Below are 22,357 nucleotides of genomic sequence, written 5' to 3'. Positions count from 1 at the left end.
TCTTCACTGAAGTAAAAAGTGTAGGGATCACTAAGACTGACATGAAAAATGGAGACATGGATTTGAGAAACTCAGGAGGAGGATTCACCAGAGTGGGGGACACAAATGTGAGGCATTTTTTAACTGGTGGTAGGTTAGCCAACTTGATTGACATGCGGAACCCGAAAAGAAGGAGTAGAAAAAGATTTTCCCTAAGAGGAGTCTAACTAAATGAACTATATCATATTGTAAATATTACACTTGCACACAGACAGGTTTTCAGGGACCAGCTGCTACACAGAGAGGCCACGCTATAGTTAGGCTGAAAATTTGGCCCTGGATATTGTCTAATACCAACTTACACGTACAAGAAGGAAGAACATGAGGTTTGCCTGATTCAGTTGGATGTACATGTTAACAGGAAAACTTCCACTGTGTTCTATTTAATGTATGGAGAAGCCAATGAGACTCAGTGGGCCAGTACATTTTAGATGAAATAATATCACAAATGAGGATGTGTTTTTATTCAAAACGCCATGTGTTTGCTTAGACTCCAAACAGCAAGGGTGGCCTTCCTCAATGGTTTCCTTGAGTTGTTTGGGTTTGTTTTTCATTGTTAACCTTTTTATTTAATTATTAATATAGTCTGTTTACGAATGTGACTTTTTTGCTGCTTTTATAGTAATCAAGATATAAATACTGAACACTTATTGATTGACTTAGATAAACATTTTCCAAAAGTGCTTATCCAAACCTCTAAGCACCTTTGCTATGTACTGAAAATTAAAGAAATAAATCTAGGAGTCACCCCAAGAACAAAAGAAGAACAAAGGAAACCCATTCCAGCCACAGTTTCCAACCCCCATGGCACAAATCTCAGCCTGTAGTGTACCTTCCCCTCCCCAAAAGCCAGGAGAAAGAGATGGGTCAACAACTAGCCAGGCAGAACTCCTTTGATCAAGTAGGCACAAAGGCTATTTTTCAAGCATAAATTAAAGCCAGATTTGAGTCATTGGGATTCCACAGTCAGAAGGTGCCTGGATGGTGCAGTGAATTAGAGGTAGAGAGATGGACAATGGCAGAGGGCGCAACTGATAGCATGATGTGCTGGGATGAGCTGTGTGGGCTGCCTCACTTGGGAGGAGGAAGTCCAAGAACTCAGAAGTGAGGAAGAAAGAGCCCATATAGTACTGGACTGGGAGCAAGAGTGTTTCCAGACTGCTCCTAAAAGTGTAGATGAATCTGAGCCCCCAATTAGCCTTAATTCACTCCCTGCTTCTCTTTTCAGGAGTACAGAGTACAGAGTACAGATGAGGGTGCACTACTATGCCTGGAAATCAAACTTAACCCAAAGACTTTCGTATTCAGTGATCTGAAATTGAATTTTACTAGGATGAACCTTAAAAGTTTTGTGTTTAGCTGTAAATAAGTAAGAAGAAAAATAATCATTCCTAGATTACTACAGTGACTGTAATTCCACAGAGAGGAAAATTACAAATCCTAGATTCCGGAAAAAGCAATTTTACAGTTTCTATGTGGGCTTCAATTTTGTATGAACAGTTCCGTGGACAGAAAACATGTCAGTAAATACAAATAACCGCAGAGAAAGAATTATGTCTTTTCAACCTTCCAGAATATTTGTTGTATTCTATCACGATTTTCTGGCAATAATATAAAACCACATAAACAAATCTCAAGTGGTTGCTTATGTTACTAAAACCCACAAGATAAAAATACTGCTGTCAATTATTTCCATTGAGAGTGCAGTTTGTTTTAATCCATGGAAGAAAAAGATACTTCTTGCTCTGACTCCCAATTCCACTGAAGTAGCACAGAACAGCTTTGACAGGCATTATGATTAGAGATGCCTGAAAAAAAATCATGTTTCCACCAGCAACAGAACATTTTATGGTTTTGTGCTGAATTTTCAGTATGATGGACAGTTTTCAGAGAAGAAAATTAATGTTTGCTCTCACAAACCTCTTGTTCTTGGCCTCAAAAAGACACCTACAGAATGATGTGCCCGAAGAACTTTTTCCTCAGTGTGTCACACCAGATCCTTTGGGAATCCTCTAACACAGTGGTTCTCAAACTGTGGGTTGTGACCTCATTTTAATGGTGCTTAATGCCAGGGCTGACATTAGATTTCCTAGGGCCTGGGGCTGAAGCCAAAGCCAGAGGGCTTCAGCCCAGGGTGACGGGACTCAGGTTTAGGGTGACCAGATGAGAGGAAGAAAATATCAGGACACAGAGGGAAGGGGGGGGGGGGGAGGGATCCCCTGGCGGAGGGGGAAAAAAAACCAAACCCGAGTGCTGCGGGAGGGACAAATTGCGTCTTGACCAAAGATTGGTCGGGATGCAGGACAAACACCTAAATATTGGGATGTCTGGTCACCCTACTCAGATTACAGGCCTCTTGCCTAGGGGTGGTTTGGTTTTGGAGCGGCAGAACTCAGGCAGGCTCAGAAGGGGATCACTGTGCAATTAAATTTGAGAACCCCTGCTTCTAACATTTTGTTGGGGTAGGAATGAAATGGCCAACACCTTCCTTCTACCTGCTAATGTCATCTTGTAAGTGCCATGACTGCTGCCTGTCACCTCTAACTCTCCCCCATTTTTAATTGTGCTGTTGCAGCAGTCAGTGCAATGCGTTTGTTTAAGACAGGATAGTGGTCTCCACTTGTTAGGACATGATTTTTATCATCTACATTGTGCAGATAGGAGCCTTATGAAAAAACAAAAAGGAAATATTTTACATTGACTGTGTGCACTGGACATGTATATATAGTGGGCCTGATTCTCATTTACACCACTCTGGTAGTACAGCCAGGGCCGGTGCAAGGATGTTTCGCGCTCTAGGCGAAACTTCCACTTTGCCCCCTCCCCCTCTGTCCTGAGGTGCCCCCCATGTGGCAGCTCCCCACCCCCCACTCTCCGCCCTGAGGCGCCCCCCCGGCCCCAGCTCACCCCTGCTCCACGCACGAGCATGAGCACCCCAAGCACGCCGTGGCTGCTTCACTTCTCCCACCTCCCAGGCTTGCAGCACCTAAGCTGATTGGCTTGCGGCGCCTTTTAAGTGAATTGGGCGCCGCAAAGCCTGGGAGGGCGGGAGAAGTGAAGCAGCCATGGCGTGCTTGGGGAGGAGGTGGGGCAGGGGTGAGCTGGGGTGGGGAGTTCCCCGTGTGCCGCCCCCCCCCTTACTTGCTGCAGGCGGCCTTCCCCGCGCCCCCCTGCCCCAGCTCCCTCCGCTTAAATGCTGGTGGCGGGGCGGCCAGAGATCCAGCCACCACGGTTGCTGCTGAAGAAAATGGCGCCCCCCAAATCCTAGTGCCCTAGGCAACCGCCTAGGTTGCCTAAATGGTTGCACCGGCCCTGAGTGTAGCTGCAGATTATGCCCACTTTAAGGCCCTGCTGCACAGTCAGAACAGCTGTAAAGAAGAATCAAACCCATTATACATATATGCTGTAGAAAAAGTTCTACCTAAAAATATAGAGAACAGAAACTAGAAAGGATGGCTTAGCAATCTACACCTTTGGTTTGAACGACCTAGCCTCTCTGGGACCACAGGTTTAAATTCCAGCAGCGTCAACACCACGTTAATCTTTCTAAATGAGATAAGCAGAGTGCTAAAATATGTACTATGGGTAAGTATTTTGGGTGACCACTTATAAAATGAAATCCTCTCTCTTCTGTGTGGATATTAAGGACTTACGACATTTTTCTTAAGAGTAGGGTTTGCTCTGGTGTGTTTGAACGTAATTCTCTTCCTGGCCCTTATGGAAAAGTCTCGCAGACTTTAACAGGAGTTAAACCAACAGGGTTCTATAGAAGTTACTCCAAAATCCCACAAAATATAATACAGAGGGCTATTTTTTCTTTAAGTATTTTTAATGATCCTATTTCATAAAATTCTACACAATGGTCTAAAAAAATCCACAAAAAGGTTATCATTTTCTATAAAGTTCTATCAGACTTTTTCACATTGTTCCCATTTTTCACAATGTGCTAAGAACTGCTTTGCCACTTGACTGCCATCCCTGCCATACAGCTGACTGCATTTCAAGGCTGCTGTACATAGGGTGTATACAATTGTTATAACACATCTTGGGAGGGAAGGTGGTGTATAAATATAAACCAATATTAATTGTGTTCTTATTATTACTGCAGAATATTCAAATTGAGACTGAAAGCCAAGTGTGACCTAATTAATTGAATTCTTAGTGAAATATTAACAGTAAATGGAATCATCCAGGGCTTTTATATGTACCGGGGAAGGAATGTATGCTTAGAAATACTCATCAGTGCTAATAATTATGTCTCCATGCCTTGTAGCTGACATATATTATAACAACACTGGATTATGATGTTGCAATAATGGTTTACTTATTGTGCTGTGTACTCACTCATAGGTAAGCAATGGCACATCGCTCTTGCCTTCCTTGGTTGTGACAACGTCACGTTTAACGCCGAATACTCTTCCACAGCTGTCTTTGGCCAGAAGATCAAAAATTTCATTATTATACACTTCTACAACAGAAACCTCAATCCAATGACTTCCTGGTGGCTTTTCTGAAATAAGCCTGAAAAGAATTACAGAAAGAAAATGAAACAAAGCTAAAATGGCTGAAATCAAATCCTAAGTAAACCATCCTTAAGAAAGAGTTGCATCAGAGCTGATTATAGTCCGATGAAAGTACTCATCAAACAACCACAATCATGAGAGTATGTTGCCTTCCACGTTAATGTAAAGGTTGAAGAACAAGAATGTATGCACTTAAATTATAGAGTAACTATGTCACAGGGAGAAAATTACCTTGTTTTGGTTGCATTTCAACCCTATACTATTTGTTCCTGGACTGTGGGTGATTCTAATGTCTTGTTACTATTGTGACACCAATAACTCTTGGGATATGCCAAAGGATTTAAAAAACTCTTCAATTCCTAAGACCTAAAGAGCAGCATTTGTGTGGGAAGCATAGGGTTGTGAAAGCCCACTGTTGTTGCCACAAGGCACTTTGCTGCTTTTACAGATCCAGACTAACATGACTACCCCTCTGATACTTGACACTATTGTTGAGAGTATGGGGGAAAATGCAAAAGACATTGGGGCTAAAATAAATCCAGAGAATTTATAAATTAAGCCCTTGTCTACACAGGACAATTTTCCCAGTTAAACACTCTAATATAAAAGTGGCCTTTTTTTGGTGTAGTTTAGTTTAAACCCCTTCCTAAGCAATATAAGCTAAATCAAGAAAATAGCACTCGTGTATAAGAATATGTGCATCCACACAGGGAACTATATCAGTATAACTATATTGGGTTTAATTCACACTTTCGGTTATACTAAAGTAAGTTATCTCATGTAGATAAGGCCTAAGTGGAAAATAAATATCCATGATCAAATGTTGTTCAAGTTCCAGAAAAATATCTCACTCTCCTTTATTTTAATGACTCCAATATGCAAACCAATAAGTTACCTCGTAAAATGTTAGAGGGGGGTTAAGAAAGAGTGTAGAATGAAAATTTAGACTCAAACTTAACTATGGATTTGCCACCAAAGCCACTATAATTAACTGTTAATCATCTTGAAAAGTTAAATCTGCCCAGCAAGAATATCACATGCTGAAGAACAGCTCTGTGTAAGATCAAAAGCTTGTCTTTTTTACCAACCAAAGTTGGTCCAAGAAAAGATATTATCTCACCGACTTTGTCTCTCTAATATCCTGGGACAAACACAGCTACAACAATACTGCAAACAATGTATGCATTTTTTTGCATACAACTGTAATGTAAAAACTGGCACTCAAACGTTATTCTCATGCTCATGGTCAGCAATACCTGAAGACTTCTTCTGTGGCTCTAGGAATAATTCCCAGCTCTGGTTCATCTTCTGTTGAAAGAGTGACATCATCCTCAGATTGCGGTCCCAACATTGTGTATGTCTTTCCACTCCCTGTTTGTCCATAAGCCATAATACACACATTGTACCTGAAAATCAAAAGGGCCTTGTTTTCTTATGCCAGTTTTTTAACAAATTTATTTGGTATTTAAATGGTTAAACCAAGAAGTATTTGGAAAAATATCATTGCTTATTTTAAAATATTTAATTTTAAAACATAATATAATATAATAGTAATAATAAAAATACATATTTCCATGCGACCTTTTTGTAGATAAACCTTTTTGCTAAAGTAAATTAAGTAACCCTCACAATATCCCTGAGGTGGATTTTTTTTTTTTTTTAACAGATGGGAAAACTAAGCCATAAAATTAACACCTGGATACATACAAATTTGCAACAAAATACCCAAAGGTGCAAACTAATACTAAATGCAATTCTGTTTGTGGACCCTTATTTCAGAATAAAAGTGGCTAAAGTTGATTCAGTTAAAATAGTCCATTTGTTACAGACCTTGCCTAACACCACTTTTTTTTCTTCCCTAAAACAAGAGTATCCACATACAGATTTGGACTGAAATAACAAAACTGATTTTAATTCACATCTTTTGTATTTCAATGCACATTTACACGTAGACCAGCCCTAAGTGAGTAGGCCACAGAATCATAGCACTGGAAGGGACCTCAGTTGGTCATATAGCCCAATCCCCTGCACTCAAGGCAGGACTAAGTAATGCCTAGGTAGTAATTACCATGTCGACAGAGCAAGTCAGTGGAAAAGCCAGGAATGGAAAGCCAGGGGTCCCAACTCCTAATGCTTCACTTCAATCCACAGATAAAAGATCTGAAGCTTGCTACCCGCTGTCTTGCACCATGTGTAGTCATTTATACCCACACAAAGTGAACGCAAAATGGCAGTTAACATGCTTCATTAATTTTAGTTTTGTTAGTAGTAAAAACTAGGGCCCTGTCTCACTGCTAATAAAGGTGTGTTTCCTCAGAGTAACTAACATTCATGAGCTAACCAGAGCTGAAATCACAGCAGAGACAAGGTACTGTACTTTGTTTTACCAGGAGATAAACTACGTAATATCAATCACAGGCTGGGTATTGTGCTGACCTTGCCTAATTTACCTCAGAGTAAAACTAAAGTGCCTTGTCTCCACCGTGCCTGGGGATAGTTCATTAGTTGCACAGAGATAAAAACAGTGAAGACAAGGCCTAGGTCTGACAGGCAGAGTGTGAGGAAGCTTGCATTCCAACTAGGTGATAACCAAGGGCGGCTCCAGGCACCAGCACGCCAAGCCATGGGGGGCACTCTGCTGGTTGCCACAAGGGCGGCAGGCAGGTTGTTTTTGATGGCATGCCTGTGGAGTGTCCGCTGGTCCCGCAGCTTCGGCGGATCTCCCGCGGGCGTGTCGCCGAATCCGTGGGACCGAGGACCTCCCGCAGGCAAGCCGCTGAAGGCAGCCTGCCTGCCGTGCTTGGGGTGGCAAAATACCTAGAGCCGCCCCTGGTGATAACTGAATCGTGAAGAGGATTAAAAAACAGCTCTGTGAACCTGGCATCTTTGTCCTGTTTTTAACATGCTGTTTCAGGCATGTGCGGGCAACAGAAAAGATGTGCTTTGCTGAGCTTCACTGACTCAGTTGTTATTTTTTTAATTTGTTTATCTTTTCAGATCACAAAACTTTACATACTGATACTGACAGACACTGTAGAGAGTTATGTTCGCAGCTTACAAGTGACCTTGCTGTACCTAAGAAAGTTTTTTAGAGTGGGTTTGGTTGGGTGAACACTGATAGCATTGCAGCTGACATGGGGAGGGAGCAGATCCTCACAGCAGTAAACAGTCATAGATCTGAGTCAATGGAGCTATGGCAATTTACCCCTGCTGAGGATCAGCCCCAGATGGGGAGCAAGTCTGCAAGATTGGAAGACAATAATATCTAGAAATCTGGACTTTAGACTTGATGGGCTAAAGGACTCAGACTACAATGGAAAACAAGGTAGAGAACATAACAAAAGTGGAAGGACTAGAAACTCAGGCTACAAATCTTGATGATGGGTTTTCAAAAAACATTCATCATTGGCCTAACTCTGTCTCTGAAGTCAATGGCAAAACTCTCACTAATTTGAGACAGGCCAATATATTTTTGAAAATTCCACTCTGAAAGTGCACTGTCTGATCAAGATATAGGTTCCACAGGCCTGGTGACTAAACACAGAGTTTTAAAAATAAATTGGGACATGCTTGTAAACAAAATTAGAGTCCTCAGTTTGTAGTTAACTGGGTTTCCCCAGGAAACAGAGGATGGAAGTTTGAAAGGTTTTGTTTGGTTGCTTGGTTTGGGTTTTTCAAGTATGGATATATAAAAGTTGCTAATTCCACATATTCCTGCTACCTCAGCTTCCCTCTTAGTCACTAGCCATTTACTCTTAAGAAATTCAGCATCATTGGCTAATGCCAGAACAATTCTAATACTTGTACAGATAATGGGATTAAATATAAGTGTTTGAAGACAAGTATATCTGCATAACTTTGAGTATCAAGGATCTTGATTTGGGGTATAATCCAATTATATGCCATCTCTGCTAAAGCCAAAAAGAGCTTCACTGAGGTAAAAGAGAGTTGGGACTCGTCACGGTGGTATTAAATCCAGACAGGTTAGCTCTAGAACGAATTGTTTGGTGTCTCAACAGAAGAAATAGAAGCAACTGACAGAATTAACACAGACTGAGTTTTATCTAGTTTACTTTGCTTATTTTTTAGTTATACCAGGGTGGCTTTAAATGAACTATACCATTTTTATCCCCAAATTACTAATCTGCAAAAATTTTTGGTAAATCCTTATTTCTGTGCTTGAACTTTTTCTTCCACATTTACTCACATAGTTATATCGTTCTTAAAAGACTTTACTTTTAAACTAAAACACCAACTATTAAGTTTAACAGCACTCAGCATCTAAAAAACCTCAAATGCTCACTCTGATAGAGTTAGGACCAGACGGAACACAATCCAGGAAATCAAACTAAGAGGAATTTCTTTTTTCTTTAAAAAATGAGCACAATTTACTCTTAAATCTTGTGAGAGAAGGTGATGTTATTTTAATCCCCTGCTGAGCTTGTATTGGGAACTCTAAACTTTGAAGTCTGTTGGGTTTTTTTTCTATTTTGTAAAGGAACAATCTTTTCTTCCTGTATGCTTACACTGAAAAATAATACAATGTAATTTAAAAAATATGTTTAAACCCCACCACAAACTCCATTTTTTATAAGTGGATGTTTTGGAGCTCAGACTAGAAGCAGCCAGAAGGGGCAGATAACTGTAAGGATCAACATAATTATGTCTGTTTCACATTTATAATAGGAAGGCTGTTCAGAAACATGACTGATGCAGGCAGCCTTTCCTTTTCTGATAGTCTGCTGTTTAAATGGTGCATCCTGAAAAAAAGACAGACCTTTAAGTTTTCAATAACAGAACATTTCCTAAATGAACATGAAGTTTCAGGACAGAGATTTTAGAAAGGAGCATACTAATAGGTGGAAGCTGCTCTCAATATACACATGTAAGCTGCACTGGGGTTAACTGAAAGTACTGCACATAGACAGATAAGTAGGTTGGGACCTAGGGCACAATCCTGAGCTGAGACAAGCTCATGCTCTCTGCAGCGGGAAGGGTGGGGAGAGACAACAGTAACTCTAAGCCATCTCTAGATCTATTCCTGATCATGTGGTGTTCCCAGGTGAAAGTTATGGTTACTTTACCTTCTGGTGGCTAGAGCAGACCCTTAAGGGCCACTTGGATCAGCAGAACTCATCACATTCAAGCTCTATCCCCTCAGGGATTCTCTTGTCACCATCTCACCCCTCCATACCCCCTGCACTGTGTGAGTATGTGGGGTGCCTAAGACTTCCACACACTTGGGGAATCCTCAGCAGCCTCTTCAGAGCAGCCTTAAGGTCACTTTGAGCTGCTAGGGCAGTTTAAGGGGCAGAGTACTTGTAGCCTTGGTCTTTGGAATCCCAGGCTTAAGGGATAAGCATGCCATTTCCTAAGGGTTGTCAATATTCAAAAAAAGAAAGAAAAAAAAAAGGTTCCATGCATAGATTCTGACTTTTACTTTTCCTTGGGGTGCTCCACCCCAAGGCCTCAACCCTTCCCCCAAAGTCCCATCTTCGCTCTGCCTCTTCCCACCCCTGCTCTTCCCCTCCTCTGAGCCCCAACCCTCACTCTGCCCCCTTCCCCCACCTCTTCCTGCCCCATCTGCACCTGCTCCCTGAGGCCACTGCCCACTCACTGGTCTCCACTCTCCTCCAAACACTTCCCCAAGCCACTGAACAGCTGTTTGGCAGCACCACCGACCAGCTGTTTGGTGGAGCTGCCTATCAGCTGTGGCTGGTGGATGTTCAGCACCCGCTATTTTTTTTCCATGAGTACCCCAACCCCAAAGCACATATGGAGTCAGTGCCTATGATTCCATGGTCATGTGGCTACCCACATAATTCATATGACGTCGTGGAGACAATGTCACGAAGGAAATCTGAATCAGATGGAAAAAGAGCATCCACAGTAGAGTTGGATCAGGCAAGGAAGAGAAAGAAAGAGAGAGGAAAGGAAGTAATTAATGGATTTCTGTTTCATTCCCACTGTTTACAATTACAACCACTTCAAGGCCTCTTTTCCAGAGGACTGTAAATTAGCCTTAATGGTTTTGCTGGCCAGAAGTAATTAAAATGTATATCAATATTTATTTCTGGTAGTGTAGTTTCCAAAACTGTTTTTAACTCCAGGGAATCTATTTGATGCTGTCTCAAAATCTACAGCTGAGGATCATTAATTCGTAAGATCCTCAAATGCTATTGAAGAAAGGTAGGTCACACTGCCTATTATTTTAAAAAATGTTTCAAAATTTAGCACAGCATAAATTTTTATCATGCAGAAAAAGTAAAAACAAATATACTATTAACTTAAAAAAGAAATTACACTTGTCTGAATTTGTTTTACCTCTGTTATAAGTGACACCTATATTTACTATAACTGAAAGAGGCCAGAGAAAAATAATTTTATCCCTTTTTTTTCTAATTTGTCCACTTTGATAAAAATTTCAAAACAGTCACTTCCATTATTTCCTGTGTGAGTGGGAGAATATCCTAATACTGAGTGACTGTCAGATTACAACATTGAAAATGTGATTGTAAACCTACAAAAACTGGCAAGAGAACATGGGAAATAACTCTTTAAGTCATTTTTAAAAAAACTGAATGGATTTCAAGTTGGTAGTGTCACTTTAGATTGTTTTCTCCTACTTTTCAACTTACCCATCCAGCAGAGATGTAAGCAAAGGGGCCACATCTGCAAACACTGTGTCTTGAGACTCGGCAGCACTGTAAACTCTGAGGGGGAGGAAAATGGAATGATTCACTGAACAAAAACGATCACTGTATTTCCAGTGTAATAACACAGACCAGAAAAATAAAAGTCAGTTGCTGAGTGCCACTAACGCACAACTCAGGGTTTGCTGATGTGTTTCTATGACAACAACAATTACAGATTGTGTTTCAGAATACTTATTTACCTTTGAGACAGAAAGATCAGTAGAGGGAAACTACTCACTGCTGTTCTGAAACTGGCTTTCTGAGCCAGGAAAAGAAGAGGCAAGGAAAAAGAGCTGAGCTACTAGAGTTGCTACTTTGTTCAGGTAGCTGAGGCACAGAATTTGGAGAGCACTGTAGGGCACAGCCGAGCCCTGCAGATTGTGTAGAGAAGTCTGAGCTGCCTTTGGTATATACTAGAAGAGATGCACACACTAAATGTCTTGGAGCAGGGGAGACACAAAGATCTGAAAAAGTAGTTTGTTTGTTCAGTGTAGTCCAGTGGTTAGAATAGGGGATTGGAAATCAGAATTCCTAGGTTCTAATCCTGTCTTTTGGAGGGGCTGTGGTCTTTATTATGATGTGATTTTTAAGGGGGACAGATTCCTGAGGATATGAATTCTTTGCACCCACAGAGCTGCTTCAGGGAGACAGGAACACTGGGAACAGAGTACCTAAAAGGAATTTTAAAAAACAAATAAAGAGTTGTGCATTGGTGACTATCCTGCTAATCCCGTCCAATCACCAGGTCCCAGCAGTCTCCTTAGACTACTCCCAGCTGTACTGACCCACACTTGTTTTCTCCCAGTTGTCACTTGGCTGCTGGAGACCCTGATTCCAGTGTTATGACATTAAGGAGGCACAGTACTCCCTTCTCTCATTCCCTAGGGCATCGGCTGTTCTCCCAGGGAATGGGGTTACTCAGCATGTGCTCCCCCTCAGAGTGTCATAGAGTTTAAGGCCAGAAGTGGACCACTTTAGATCAGCTAGTCTGACTTCATGTATTGCATAGGCCACCAACACCGCCAAGCACTCACACACTAAAGCCAACAACCAAAATGACACCAAAGTATTACAGCCCACAGGGAACTACTAGACTATTATGTGCCACAGGAAAAGAATAAAAGGGACTGAGGTGCACCAGTGCTCGAGGGCCCCACAATGGCAGGAAATGATTAAGTAAGATATACCCAGATAATCCTGGCAAGTGACCCACACCCATATGTTGCAGAGGAAGGCCAAAAAAACTAAGTCACTGCCAAGCTGACCTGGGGGAAAAGTCCTTTCCAACTCCACATATGGCAATATGGCAATCAGATAGACCCTGAGCATGTGAGCAAGTACCAGACAGCCAAGCACTTGAAGAGAGAAAACACCTCTGAGCACTAGCCCAACCCTGCCTACGTTCCATCTCCAGCCGTAGCCATCTCTGATGCTTCAGAGATAGAAAACCCTCTCAGAATACACTGAGGCAAAAATCCCTTCTTGACCCCTGCAGGTGGCTGGCTGAAACTCTGAAGCATAAGTTTAAGGAGGCATGGTACATATGTGAAGGGTAGCACCACAAACATTTCACCTTTTCATTATTAAATATCTATTGGTATAGCTCCTTGCATCACAGCATCTCATCATCTCACAAACATAATTTAATTTATCCTGTGTGAGGCAGGGTTAACTCAATTTTCCAGATGGGGAACTGAGGCACAGAGAGACACTGTGATTTGCCCAAGCAGAGGTGATGTGTAGGGAGAGCATGTGGGATCAAGTGCCCTCCCCCAGATTGGCCTGCCAGGGGCAGGGATGGAGATGGGCTCTGTCCTTCTCTCCCTGCGCCTCATACCCTCCCCCCCTCACCCCCAGTATGTTTGGCTGCTCTCTCTGGTAGCCAGATGGGTAGTGGGATGGAGCTGCTTGTTTCTGCCTAAGAGAGTCTGGCTGGGAAGCAGCGGCAGCCTGCTCCCTGCCTTGGATTGGCTGCAGCAGTGACGAACCAAGTAAGCCAGAAACATGCTGGAGGGGAGAGGGGGCTCTGGCTCGCTGCCCCCCACCTAGGCCCTGCTGTCAGGGACAGGGGCCAAGCGAACCGGTGCCCCTCTTCCCCCTTGGCATACACAGGTCTGTCCCTGGCAGCCGAGCCTGGGCAGGTAACATGGGGTGGGGAGAGCACGGTGGCTCTGGGCTGGGTGTAGGACAGGGGGTTTACTGGGGAGAGAAGACATTTGGAGTGGTCACATGTCCTCCCCTTTAGATTGTGCCCCAGTATGGGGAGGCAGGAATCGTCTATGTGCCCAAGGCTACACAGGAAGACTGGAAGAGCAGAGAATTGAATCCAATATTCCTAAGTTTCAGTTCAGTGCCTCAACCGCAAGACCATCCTTCTGATAAGCATTTTTCACTGCACAGAAACAGATGTTTTTCTTTTATGTTTAGAGTTGTGTGTTGCTTTTAAAAATAAGTTTTTGAGGGATATAATCATTAAATTGACTTAGTTCTTCCACTCCTTAGCAAGTAGCAATGATAACATAACTCTTGGAGCGAAACGATGATAATACCTTAACCAATTGTACACATTTTCGAACTCAAGTAAAGACCCCAGCTAGTTTATATAGGGTACTTCTTAATCTACCCCTACCACCTACACCTTCAAAAACAAGTACGAAGAGCTCAGAATCCACACCTGAAAATAACAAATCAGAACCTCCTCCATTTCATGATAACCCTGCTCTACAGCCAAAATGCTTCTGAAATAAATGTAGTCAAACTTTACTAATTCTGGGTCACTGAGAACGAAAATGATGCTTAAAATTGTTGATTGGCTCTAGTCTAGCTTGGCCAGGGACTACGCAGTGGAATCTCCTGCAGGTGATCTAGGTTTCCATGTTCCTGGACCGTCAAAAGGATCTTGTCCCATTCTTCTTCATGAAGGGGATCTTGTAGCCTGCAACAACATCGATGTGTGATGGCAGCCTCAACATTGTTCCGATCCAGATAGTGGAGACTGTCATTGATTCATCGAAGACGAGTCTTAAAGCTGTTTGCTGCATAATGGCAATGTTTTGCCATCAATTCCAGTTGGTCATGCAGTCCATATGAAGAACCTATGACAACATGAAACAACTTTGGTGCATAAACTCATGACCAACATCAGTGGCAGCTTGTGGCAATTTGAAGGTTGTTGCTCTCTTGCTTGGTCTGCAGACTGGATACACAAAGTACTGCTGTTTCTCTGCGAAGGTGAATCGTGCAAGAGATTCCCACTACATCAAGAAAGATTGGCCACTCCGACAGTCATTAGAGCCTGGGAGAAAAGTGTTCAGCATCCACCACTTGTTGAATCAAGGAAGATTTTGTTACCACCCTTACACATCAAGCTGGGTCTGATGAAGAACTTTGTCAAGGCCATTGACAAAACACAGCAGCTTTCAAGTACCTCCGTGGAAATTTCCAAGGTTAAGTGAAGCTAAGATAAAGGAAGGTGTCTTGTTGGTCCTCAGATTCGTGAACTTCTTCGAGATGATGCATTTGACAAAGCACTGCGTGGCAAGGAAAAGACGGCATGGAAAGCCTTCCAGTTAGCGGCAATAAATTTCTCGGAAACAACAAGGCAGACAACTAAAGGTTGTTGTGGAAAACTCCTCAAGGCATACAAAAGCCTTGGTTGCAACATGTCACTAAAGATACATTTTTTGTACTCTCATCTAGATTTTTTCCACCGAACTGCGGAGCAGTGAGCGACAAGCACGGCAAGCGATTTCCCAGGACATTGCGACAATGAGAAACGATATCAGGGCAAATGAGCCATCAATGCTTGCAGACTAATGCTGGACAGTGACAAGAATGCTCCATTAATGAATACAAGAGCCAAGCCAGAACGCCAATAGACACTGAATAGGACTAAACTATGTACATAATAGTTTTTGCCTTTTGTTTCATATAAATTTATTATATAACCCTTGCTGATTTTTAAAGTGTTACTAAACAGGACAGGTGAATTATATGCAAAGCAACCATAAACACATGAAAAGACTAGTTTACAATTTATGATTAAACTCTACTATCTACACAATATACATAGACATAAATGTAAAAACTTAAATATCTTAGAAACAGTAGCCAATCAGTTGTTTTATATGTCATATTTGAATTCAGCACATCAAAATACACAATAAATACCACATTTTATCTCTGAAGCAGACGACTTCTCAAAAATTGTAGACCAGTGTAATAAATCAGAACATTCTGACTCATTCATCTCTTCTTTTGCATCATGACAAGTAACTCCCTATAGATTACCACTTGAAACAAGACAGTCTTGTTATACAAGATGTACAAAGACAAAAAAAATCATCCACACTTAAGAATTGACATATAAATGCAGATACCTGTCTCTTGAACAATTTTCCTACTTTTCCTTCCCTTCCTGCTCAGCCTTATTCTCCAATGAATGATTATCTTTTCAAGATGTGACCCATTAGCTGATTAGAAGCAGGAATTTGGTAGCAGCAAACAACATAAAATAGTCAATTTGCATGTAATCAATATTCTGCTGTTTATATATGCTACATTAAAAATATAAATTAATGAATGTCACATCTGCTCTTTACCATTTACCCGTAAGTTCTTCAGGTGTATAATTGACCAAGATCCTGCTACTCTAATTCTTACATGTACAAACACAGACTAAAGTGTTGTGTACGCTACAGATATAACTGTGTCTGTATCAAATGGGTAGCCGGTTAGTCTGGATCTGTAAAAGCAGCAAGAGTCCTGTGGCACCTTTAGACTAACAGACATATTGAACGATAGCTTTCGTGAGTGAATACTCACTTCGTCAGATCCATGTAGTGGAAATTTCCAGGGCAGTAAATATATATGTGCAACAAGGAGCAGGCTAGAGATAGAGTTAGTTCAATCAGGGAGGATGAGGCCCTCTTCTAGCAGTTGAGGTGTGAAAACCAAGGGAGGAAAAACTGCTTTTGTAGTTGGCTAGCCATTCACAGTCTTTGTTTAATCCTGGGCAGATAGTGTCAAATTTGCAGATGAACTGAAGCTCAGCGGTCTCTCTTTGGAGTCTGGTCCTGAAGTTTTTTTGCTGCAGGATGGCTACCTTTAAATCTGCTATTGTGTGTCCAGGCAGACCGAAGTGTTCACCTACAGAGTTTTTGTATATTGCCATTCCTAATATCTGATTTATGTCCATTCATCCTTTTCCGTAGGGACTGTACAGTTTGGCTGATGTACATAGCAGAGGGGCATTGTTGGCATATATTACATTGGTGGGTATGCAGGTGAATGAACCGGTGATGGTGTGGCTGATCTGGTTAGGTCCTGTGATGGTGTCGCTGGTGTAGATACGTGGACAGAGTTGGAATTGAGGTTTGTTACATGGATTGGTTCCCGAGTTAGAGTTACTATGGTGCAGTGTGCAGTTACTGATGTCTGCGGACCCAGTGACACAGGAACATAAAAACCGCCATGCTTAGTCAGATCCAAGTTCCATCTAGCCAAGTATCCAGCACCAGATATTTCCAAGGAAGGTGCAAGAAATGCTGCAATAGGCAGCTGTGGGACAATCTGTCTCCCATGAAGGTCTCATCCTAATCCTTAATAATCAGAGATTGGTTTAGCCCCTGAAATACGAGGGCTTATAGCCTTTCCAAATTTTTTGTTAGCATTAACTATTATAACTCTAGGTGTTCTTGCTACCCATAAAAACACCCAGTCTCCCTTTGAATCTTGCTGAATTCTCGACCCAGATAGCATCCTGTGGCAATGAGTTTCACAGTCTAATTACACGTGTGAAAAAGTATTTCCTGTTTAATCATTGAATATGCACTTGTCTGGCTTGATGGACAAATTGTGCTTGTCTTGCCATTCCACTGACATGTTTTAAAAAAACAGAGACACCTACAAATATGCAGATATGGTAAAGTACTTATATTGAGAAAACAGTTACTGAATAACAAAACTACCTCCTGGTTATGTATGCACGCACATACATACATTGCTGCATGCTTTTCGTGTCAGATCTTCAAGGTCAATCTGGTTGGACAAAAAAACATCCCCAAACTGCTTTTTCTCTGCTTCATTATTCACCCACACCATTTGAAATATTCAGTAGCACCAAATCCCCGATCTTAAGGCAATGAGGTTCCATCTCAATTTGTCTTGAACTGATTTGATATTTCTCCCTAAAACAGGTCAAAGCATCTCGCAAGAGATCCTCTGAGGACTGTTACGAATGATTAACTGGGAAGGTGTTTATATAGGAAGTGAACACTCAAATTGCCCTATATTGGTGCTGATGAGTTTTTCAATCTCTTGATAGCAGATAGAACACAACTTGACTGACTCTCTGTTAGCAGATAGAACACAACTTGACTGACTCTCTGTTCAAGGCTAGAAACAGACTTGTTTTAATTAGTTATCTGAGACAATGGAAGGTACAGCAAACCCAGGGAATCTGCTTGTAGAAAATTATTTATTCTACTTGAAAGATGACAGATTTTCCCCGAAACGGATATTAATGTTAATTTCATCCTGAAAATTATTAGCTTCTTTTTTAACTTGTTAATTGAGTCAGTGATAAAATTATTAAAAGCATAAAATGCTGAAAAATGGGATTTTCTTCCTGAACTGAAATAAAATATTTTGACATTTATTAGTTCCATAAAAAGTTGCTAAAAAAATAAACATTTTGAGTTCATAAGATCCATATGCTCTACTGTTTATAAAATGAGCTGTGCTGGGACACTGAAAAAACATTCCCCAAGAACAGCATTCTTTGGGGGATTTACATTTTTTAAAAAACCTTTTCCTGATTATCTAGATGGTCACCACATGTCCAGAATCACAGCACCTCCAGAGTGCTTTGCAAAAGTACTCCATACACTTTAATATATTGTGGCATATCTTTAACACTAAGAACTGATACCTATATTAAATGCCTAAAAACTTTGTTAACAAAGCTAAGGTTGCCCAGTGATGCCTTGTGCGCTTCTACAATGTGGAGAGTGGCTAACTCAAACCTTTGAAAGCCAGGAAATGAAGAGTTACAGTACATGCCACCCCTGCAATGCAACCTTAATTCTGCCTCCTGAAGTTGGCAATAGCCATGGAGAATGGTTCAATAAGGAGTGGAGGTGCCATAAGAAGACATGAAGATGTTCTAAGATAATGTGCCATTATCTGTGTTGTGCACCACAGATTTGAATTCCAGCAGTAATCAGTAGGTATATTCCAACTGCCATTCACTGTGTTAGGTGCAGCTGTATTGAATGATGGAGGGAATAGTTGAAGCAGATCTATGCCTGTGATATGAGGAGAGGTGCACAAGTACTTTGAAGGATCAAGCATACCTTATTTCAGGACCCAGTTGTGTAGGCTGTGTCAGTAAGGATAGTCAAAAATCTGGTGGCATGCCTAACAGTGGTCTCCAAGATTTAATAAGGGGTAAATGAAGGCAATGTCTCAGAAGGAATCCTTAGGGCAAGAGTGAAGAGGTGGTAACATTTTGCCAGTCAGGGGTGGTTTGTGTGAAGAAAATTCAGTGTTTGAGTGTAGGCAGATCCTGTTTGCTACACCAGACCTAAATCTGCGTTTCACCTAAGCAAAGAAATGGTGTTAGACTTTGTCCTATAGTGCTCAGCTGTTCTGCTCCCAGAGCGTTCAGCAGCATCTGTAAGGGCACAGTGCTAATCTGTGTATTATTGGGGTGTTGGGGCATCACTCCAAGAGGGCAGAAATAAGGTTGTGCGGAAGGGCATGAGGCACCATTGCGTAACCTGAACTCTGCATTAAGCATGTCACCTTAAGCTATGCAACGACTGAGACATCATACTGCCTGGAAACACTCTTGCTTCAACAGAGCCCTAGTTTTGCATCAGATGTACATTTCACTCTTTTAGGCGCATCAGTTTGGCACATGCAGACCTAAAGTTCTAAACTATCTTTAAAATCTTTTTTCACTATTGCTTCCCTAAAGGGGCAATGAGTACTATGCACCAATTGGGATAAATCCTAGGCAACTGGGATCAATGTAGGGTGCCTCAGAGACATAGTCTAAGCCCCAGGTGTGCACAAAATAATGTTATAAGAATAAGGTGATTTTATAAAATGTTGAGTTTTTAGGAATGTGGGCACTATATCTCAGGAATACTTTACTCAAAAGACCTCAAATTTGGACCACCAGCAGTTCCATGAGAAATGGCAAATTCCAAGACAATCCAAGTCAGCACATGGATTTTTTGTGAGCTTGAAACAGTCCACCTTTAAAAAGAAAGTGATGCTTAACCTTAACTATAGCAGAGCTGAGGCTTCACTACAATTCTACATTGTGGGTAGCAAGGATAGACTAATGGACAAAACACTGGACTAGGATTCAAAACACCTAGGGTTAAATGCGTGGCTCGGTCACAGATGTGCTCTGTGACCTTGGGCAAGTTATTTAATCTATACTGTGGCTCAGTTCCTTATCTGTAAAATGGGAATAATAGTGCTTTCCTATTTCAGAGAGTTGTTGTGAGGATTAACAATTGCAATGCGCTCAGATACCACTATGATGAGGACCATACAAGCACCTAAGATAGATATTAAATTTGGAATATTAGCTCTCTTCTTCATTTGGAACTGTAGGATGAAAACACTATCTAATCTAATTTCTGCAATGCTTTGTGTCATGGGAAGCACCTCATCACCAAATAAATGAGAAAAATGAGCACGTTATGCAATCAACTCCTGCTATGAAATCAATTTTCATATTTACAGAATCGTACAACAATTCAGAAAGCTTTTCAAGATCACCCACCTGTCAAACTGAAATGTCTTGTTGATCAAAGTATGACCGGGACGATTGCATTTTACAAGGACAGTTTCCTAACAGAAAAACAAAGTGGTTACAATTAGAACATATAGCATAAGCCCCTCTTCTGGCCAAGTTCATCATCAGAAGCAAACTCCCCACAGATCCGGACCCCCAACTGAAAATGGGACCAGACCCTGCCAAAACAAAGATGCAAAACCTGCAAACATATCTCCACTGCTACAATGATCAACACCCCTGACAATACACATTTCAAGATCCATGGGTCCTACAGATGCTTATCACAATATGTGATAAGACAAGAGACATTCCAGAAGACTGGAAAAGGGCAAATATAGTACCCATCTATAAAAATGGAAATAAGGACAACCTTGGGAATTACAGACCAGTCAGCTTAACTTCTGTACCCAGAAAGATAATGGAGCAAATGATTAAGCAATCAATTTGCAAACACTTAGAAGATAATAAGGTGATAAGTAATAGTCGGCATGGATTTTTCAAGAACAAATCATGTCAAACCATCCTGATAGCTTTCTATGACTGGGTAACAAGCCTTGTGGATGGAGGAAAGTGGTATGTGGTATATTTTGACTTCAGTAAGGCTTTTGATACTGTCTTGCATGATCTTCTCATAAACAAACTAGGGAAATACAACTTAGATGGTGCTACTACAAGGTGGGTGCATAATTGGTTGGAAAATTGTTCCCGGAGAATAGTTATCAGTGGTTCACATGACCTATGAGGGAAGACTGAAAAAATTGGGTTTGTTTAGTCTGGAGAAGAGAAGATTGAGGGGGAACATGATAACAGTTTTCAAGTACATAAAAGGTTGTTACAAGGAGGAAGGAGAAAAATTGTTCTTCTTAACCTCTGAAGATAGGACAAGAAGCAATGGGCTTAAATTGCAGCCAGGGAGGTTTAGGATGGATATTGGGAAAAACTGCCTGTCATAGAGTGGTTAAGCACTGGAATAAATTGCCTAAGGAGGTGGTGGAATCTCCATCATTGGGGGTTTGTAAGAGTAGGTTGGACAAACACCTGTCAGGGATGGTCTAAAAACACTTAGTCCTGCCTTGAGTGCAGGGACTAGACAAGAAGACCTCTCAAGGTCCTTTCCAGTTCTATGATTTTATGTGATGTACTTCATCCAGTGTGCCAAATGCCCCAACACCTACTATTTGGTGAAACCAGGTGTATACTACACTCTTGAATGAACTCACACAGGAAGACGATAAAAGACAAAAACACGATATCACCCATGGACAACACTCTTCATAAGATGATCACTCCATATCTGACCTCTCAGACTCTGTCCTCAAAGGAAACACAACACCTTCAAAAGATGAGCCTGGGAGCTTAAATTCATAAATTTTCTAGACACCAAAAATCATATGCTTAAAGATACTGGATTTATGGCTCATTACAACAATCTGTAACCCCCAACCCCCCTTTTTTGTTCTGTTACTGCAAAGGTGTTAACAGGCTACTTCACCCTGAATGGTCTCTTACAATGTGTTAACTACTTATGTTCAACAATCTGTTCCACTTAGCTGTGACACTCTGAGTACCTTTCCCAGACCTGAAGAAGAGCTCTGTGTAATCTCAAAAGCTTGTCTCTCTCACCAACAGAATAAAAGATAGCATCTCACCCACCTTGTCTCAAGAAATGTTTACTGTGCTTAAAGTTTCAACATACAGCATGAATTTAGGAATTATCATACTAGAAAAGACCACCTAGTCCCAGACTTGGTTTTCATTAGGAATTTATGTTGATACTACCTGACTCAGAACAATCTTGTTATACCAACCTAATCCCTGGTGCAGACAGTGCTATATCAATGGGAGACTTCTCCTGTTGACATAGCTACTGCCTCTCGGGAAGGTGGAGTACCTACGCCAACAGGAGAAGCTCTGGTCGGCATATGTTGCGTTTTCGCTGAAGCACTGCAGCAGCGCAACCATGCCACAGCATTGTAATTGTAGACTTGCCCTTATATCCTGTTTCTAACATTTACCAATTCTTGATGTGTCAGAGAAAAAGCACAAAATCTCCATAATGCAGTTAATTCCTTAGATTGTAAACTCTTACTTAGATTGTGTACTCTCTTGGGCAGGGGCAATCTTTTTGTTCTGTGTTTAAAGTACAGCACCTTGTATAATGAGGTATTGGTCCATGAGTGGGGTTCCTAGAGTCTACCGCTATACAAATAACAATAATTAAGAGCAATAATTTTCTTTATGACTGTTGCCAGCAATCAGTTTAGATCCAGGAGTTGAGCCAG

General features: G+C 41.3%; 1 protein-coding gene across 6 annotated transcripts in view; it reads right to left on the bottom strand.

The window, feature by feature from the left end:
• KIF25 (kinesin family member 25) overlaps positions 1-22,357 on the bottom strand; it is an 80,407-nt gene that overhangs the window by 13,306 nt on the left and 44,744 nt on the right. For 5 of the 6 annotated variants that reach the window (XM_075064116.1, XM_075064115.1, XM_032781060.2 and 2 more), the window contains 4 exons: positions 20,061-20,128; positions 11,201-11,275; positions 5,819-5,968; positions 4,384-4,560 (listed from right to left, as the gene is read on the bottom strand). In XM_075064116.1, the coding sequence (XP_074920217.1) occupies positions 4,384-4,560; positions 5,819-5,968; positions 11,201-11,275; positions 20,061-20,128 (470 nt within the window). The remainder of the gene's footprint in view (positions 1-4,383; positions 4,561-5,818; positions 5,969-11,200; positions 11,276-20,060; positions 20,129-22,357) is intronic. The other variant, XM_032781070.2, reaches the window with a different exon arrangement.

Source organism: Chelonoidis abingdonii, chromosome 3, assembly GCF_003597395.2.
Source record: "Chelonoidis abingdonii isolate Lonesome George chromosome 3, CheloAbing_2.0, whole genome shotgun sequence".
Taxonomy (NCBI): Eukaryota; Metazoa; Chordata; order Testudines; family Testudinidae; genus Chelonoidis; species Chelonoidis abingdonii.
This window is presented reverse-complemented; position numbering and strand designations above follow the sequence as displayed.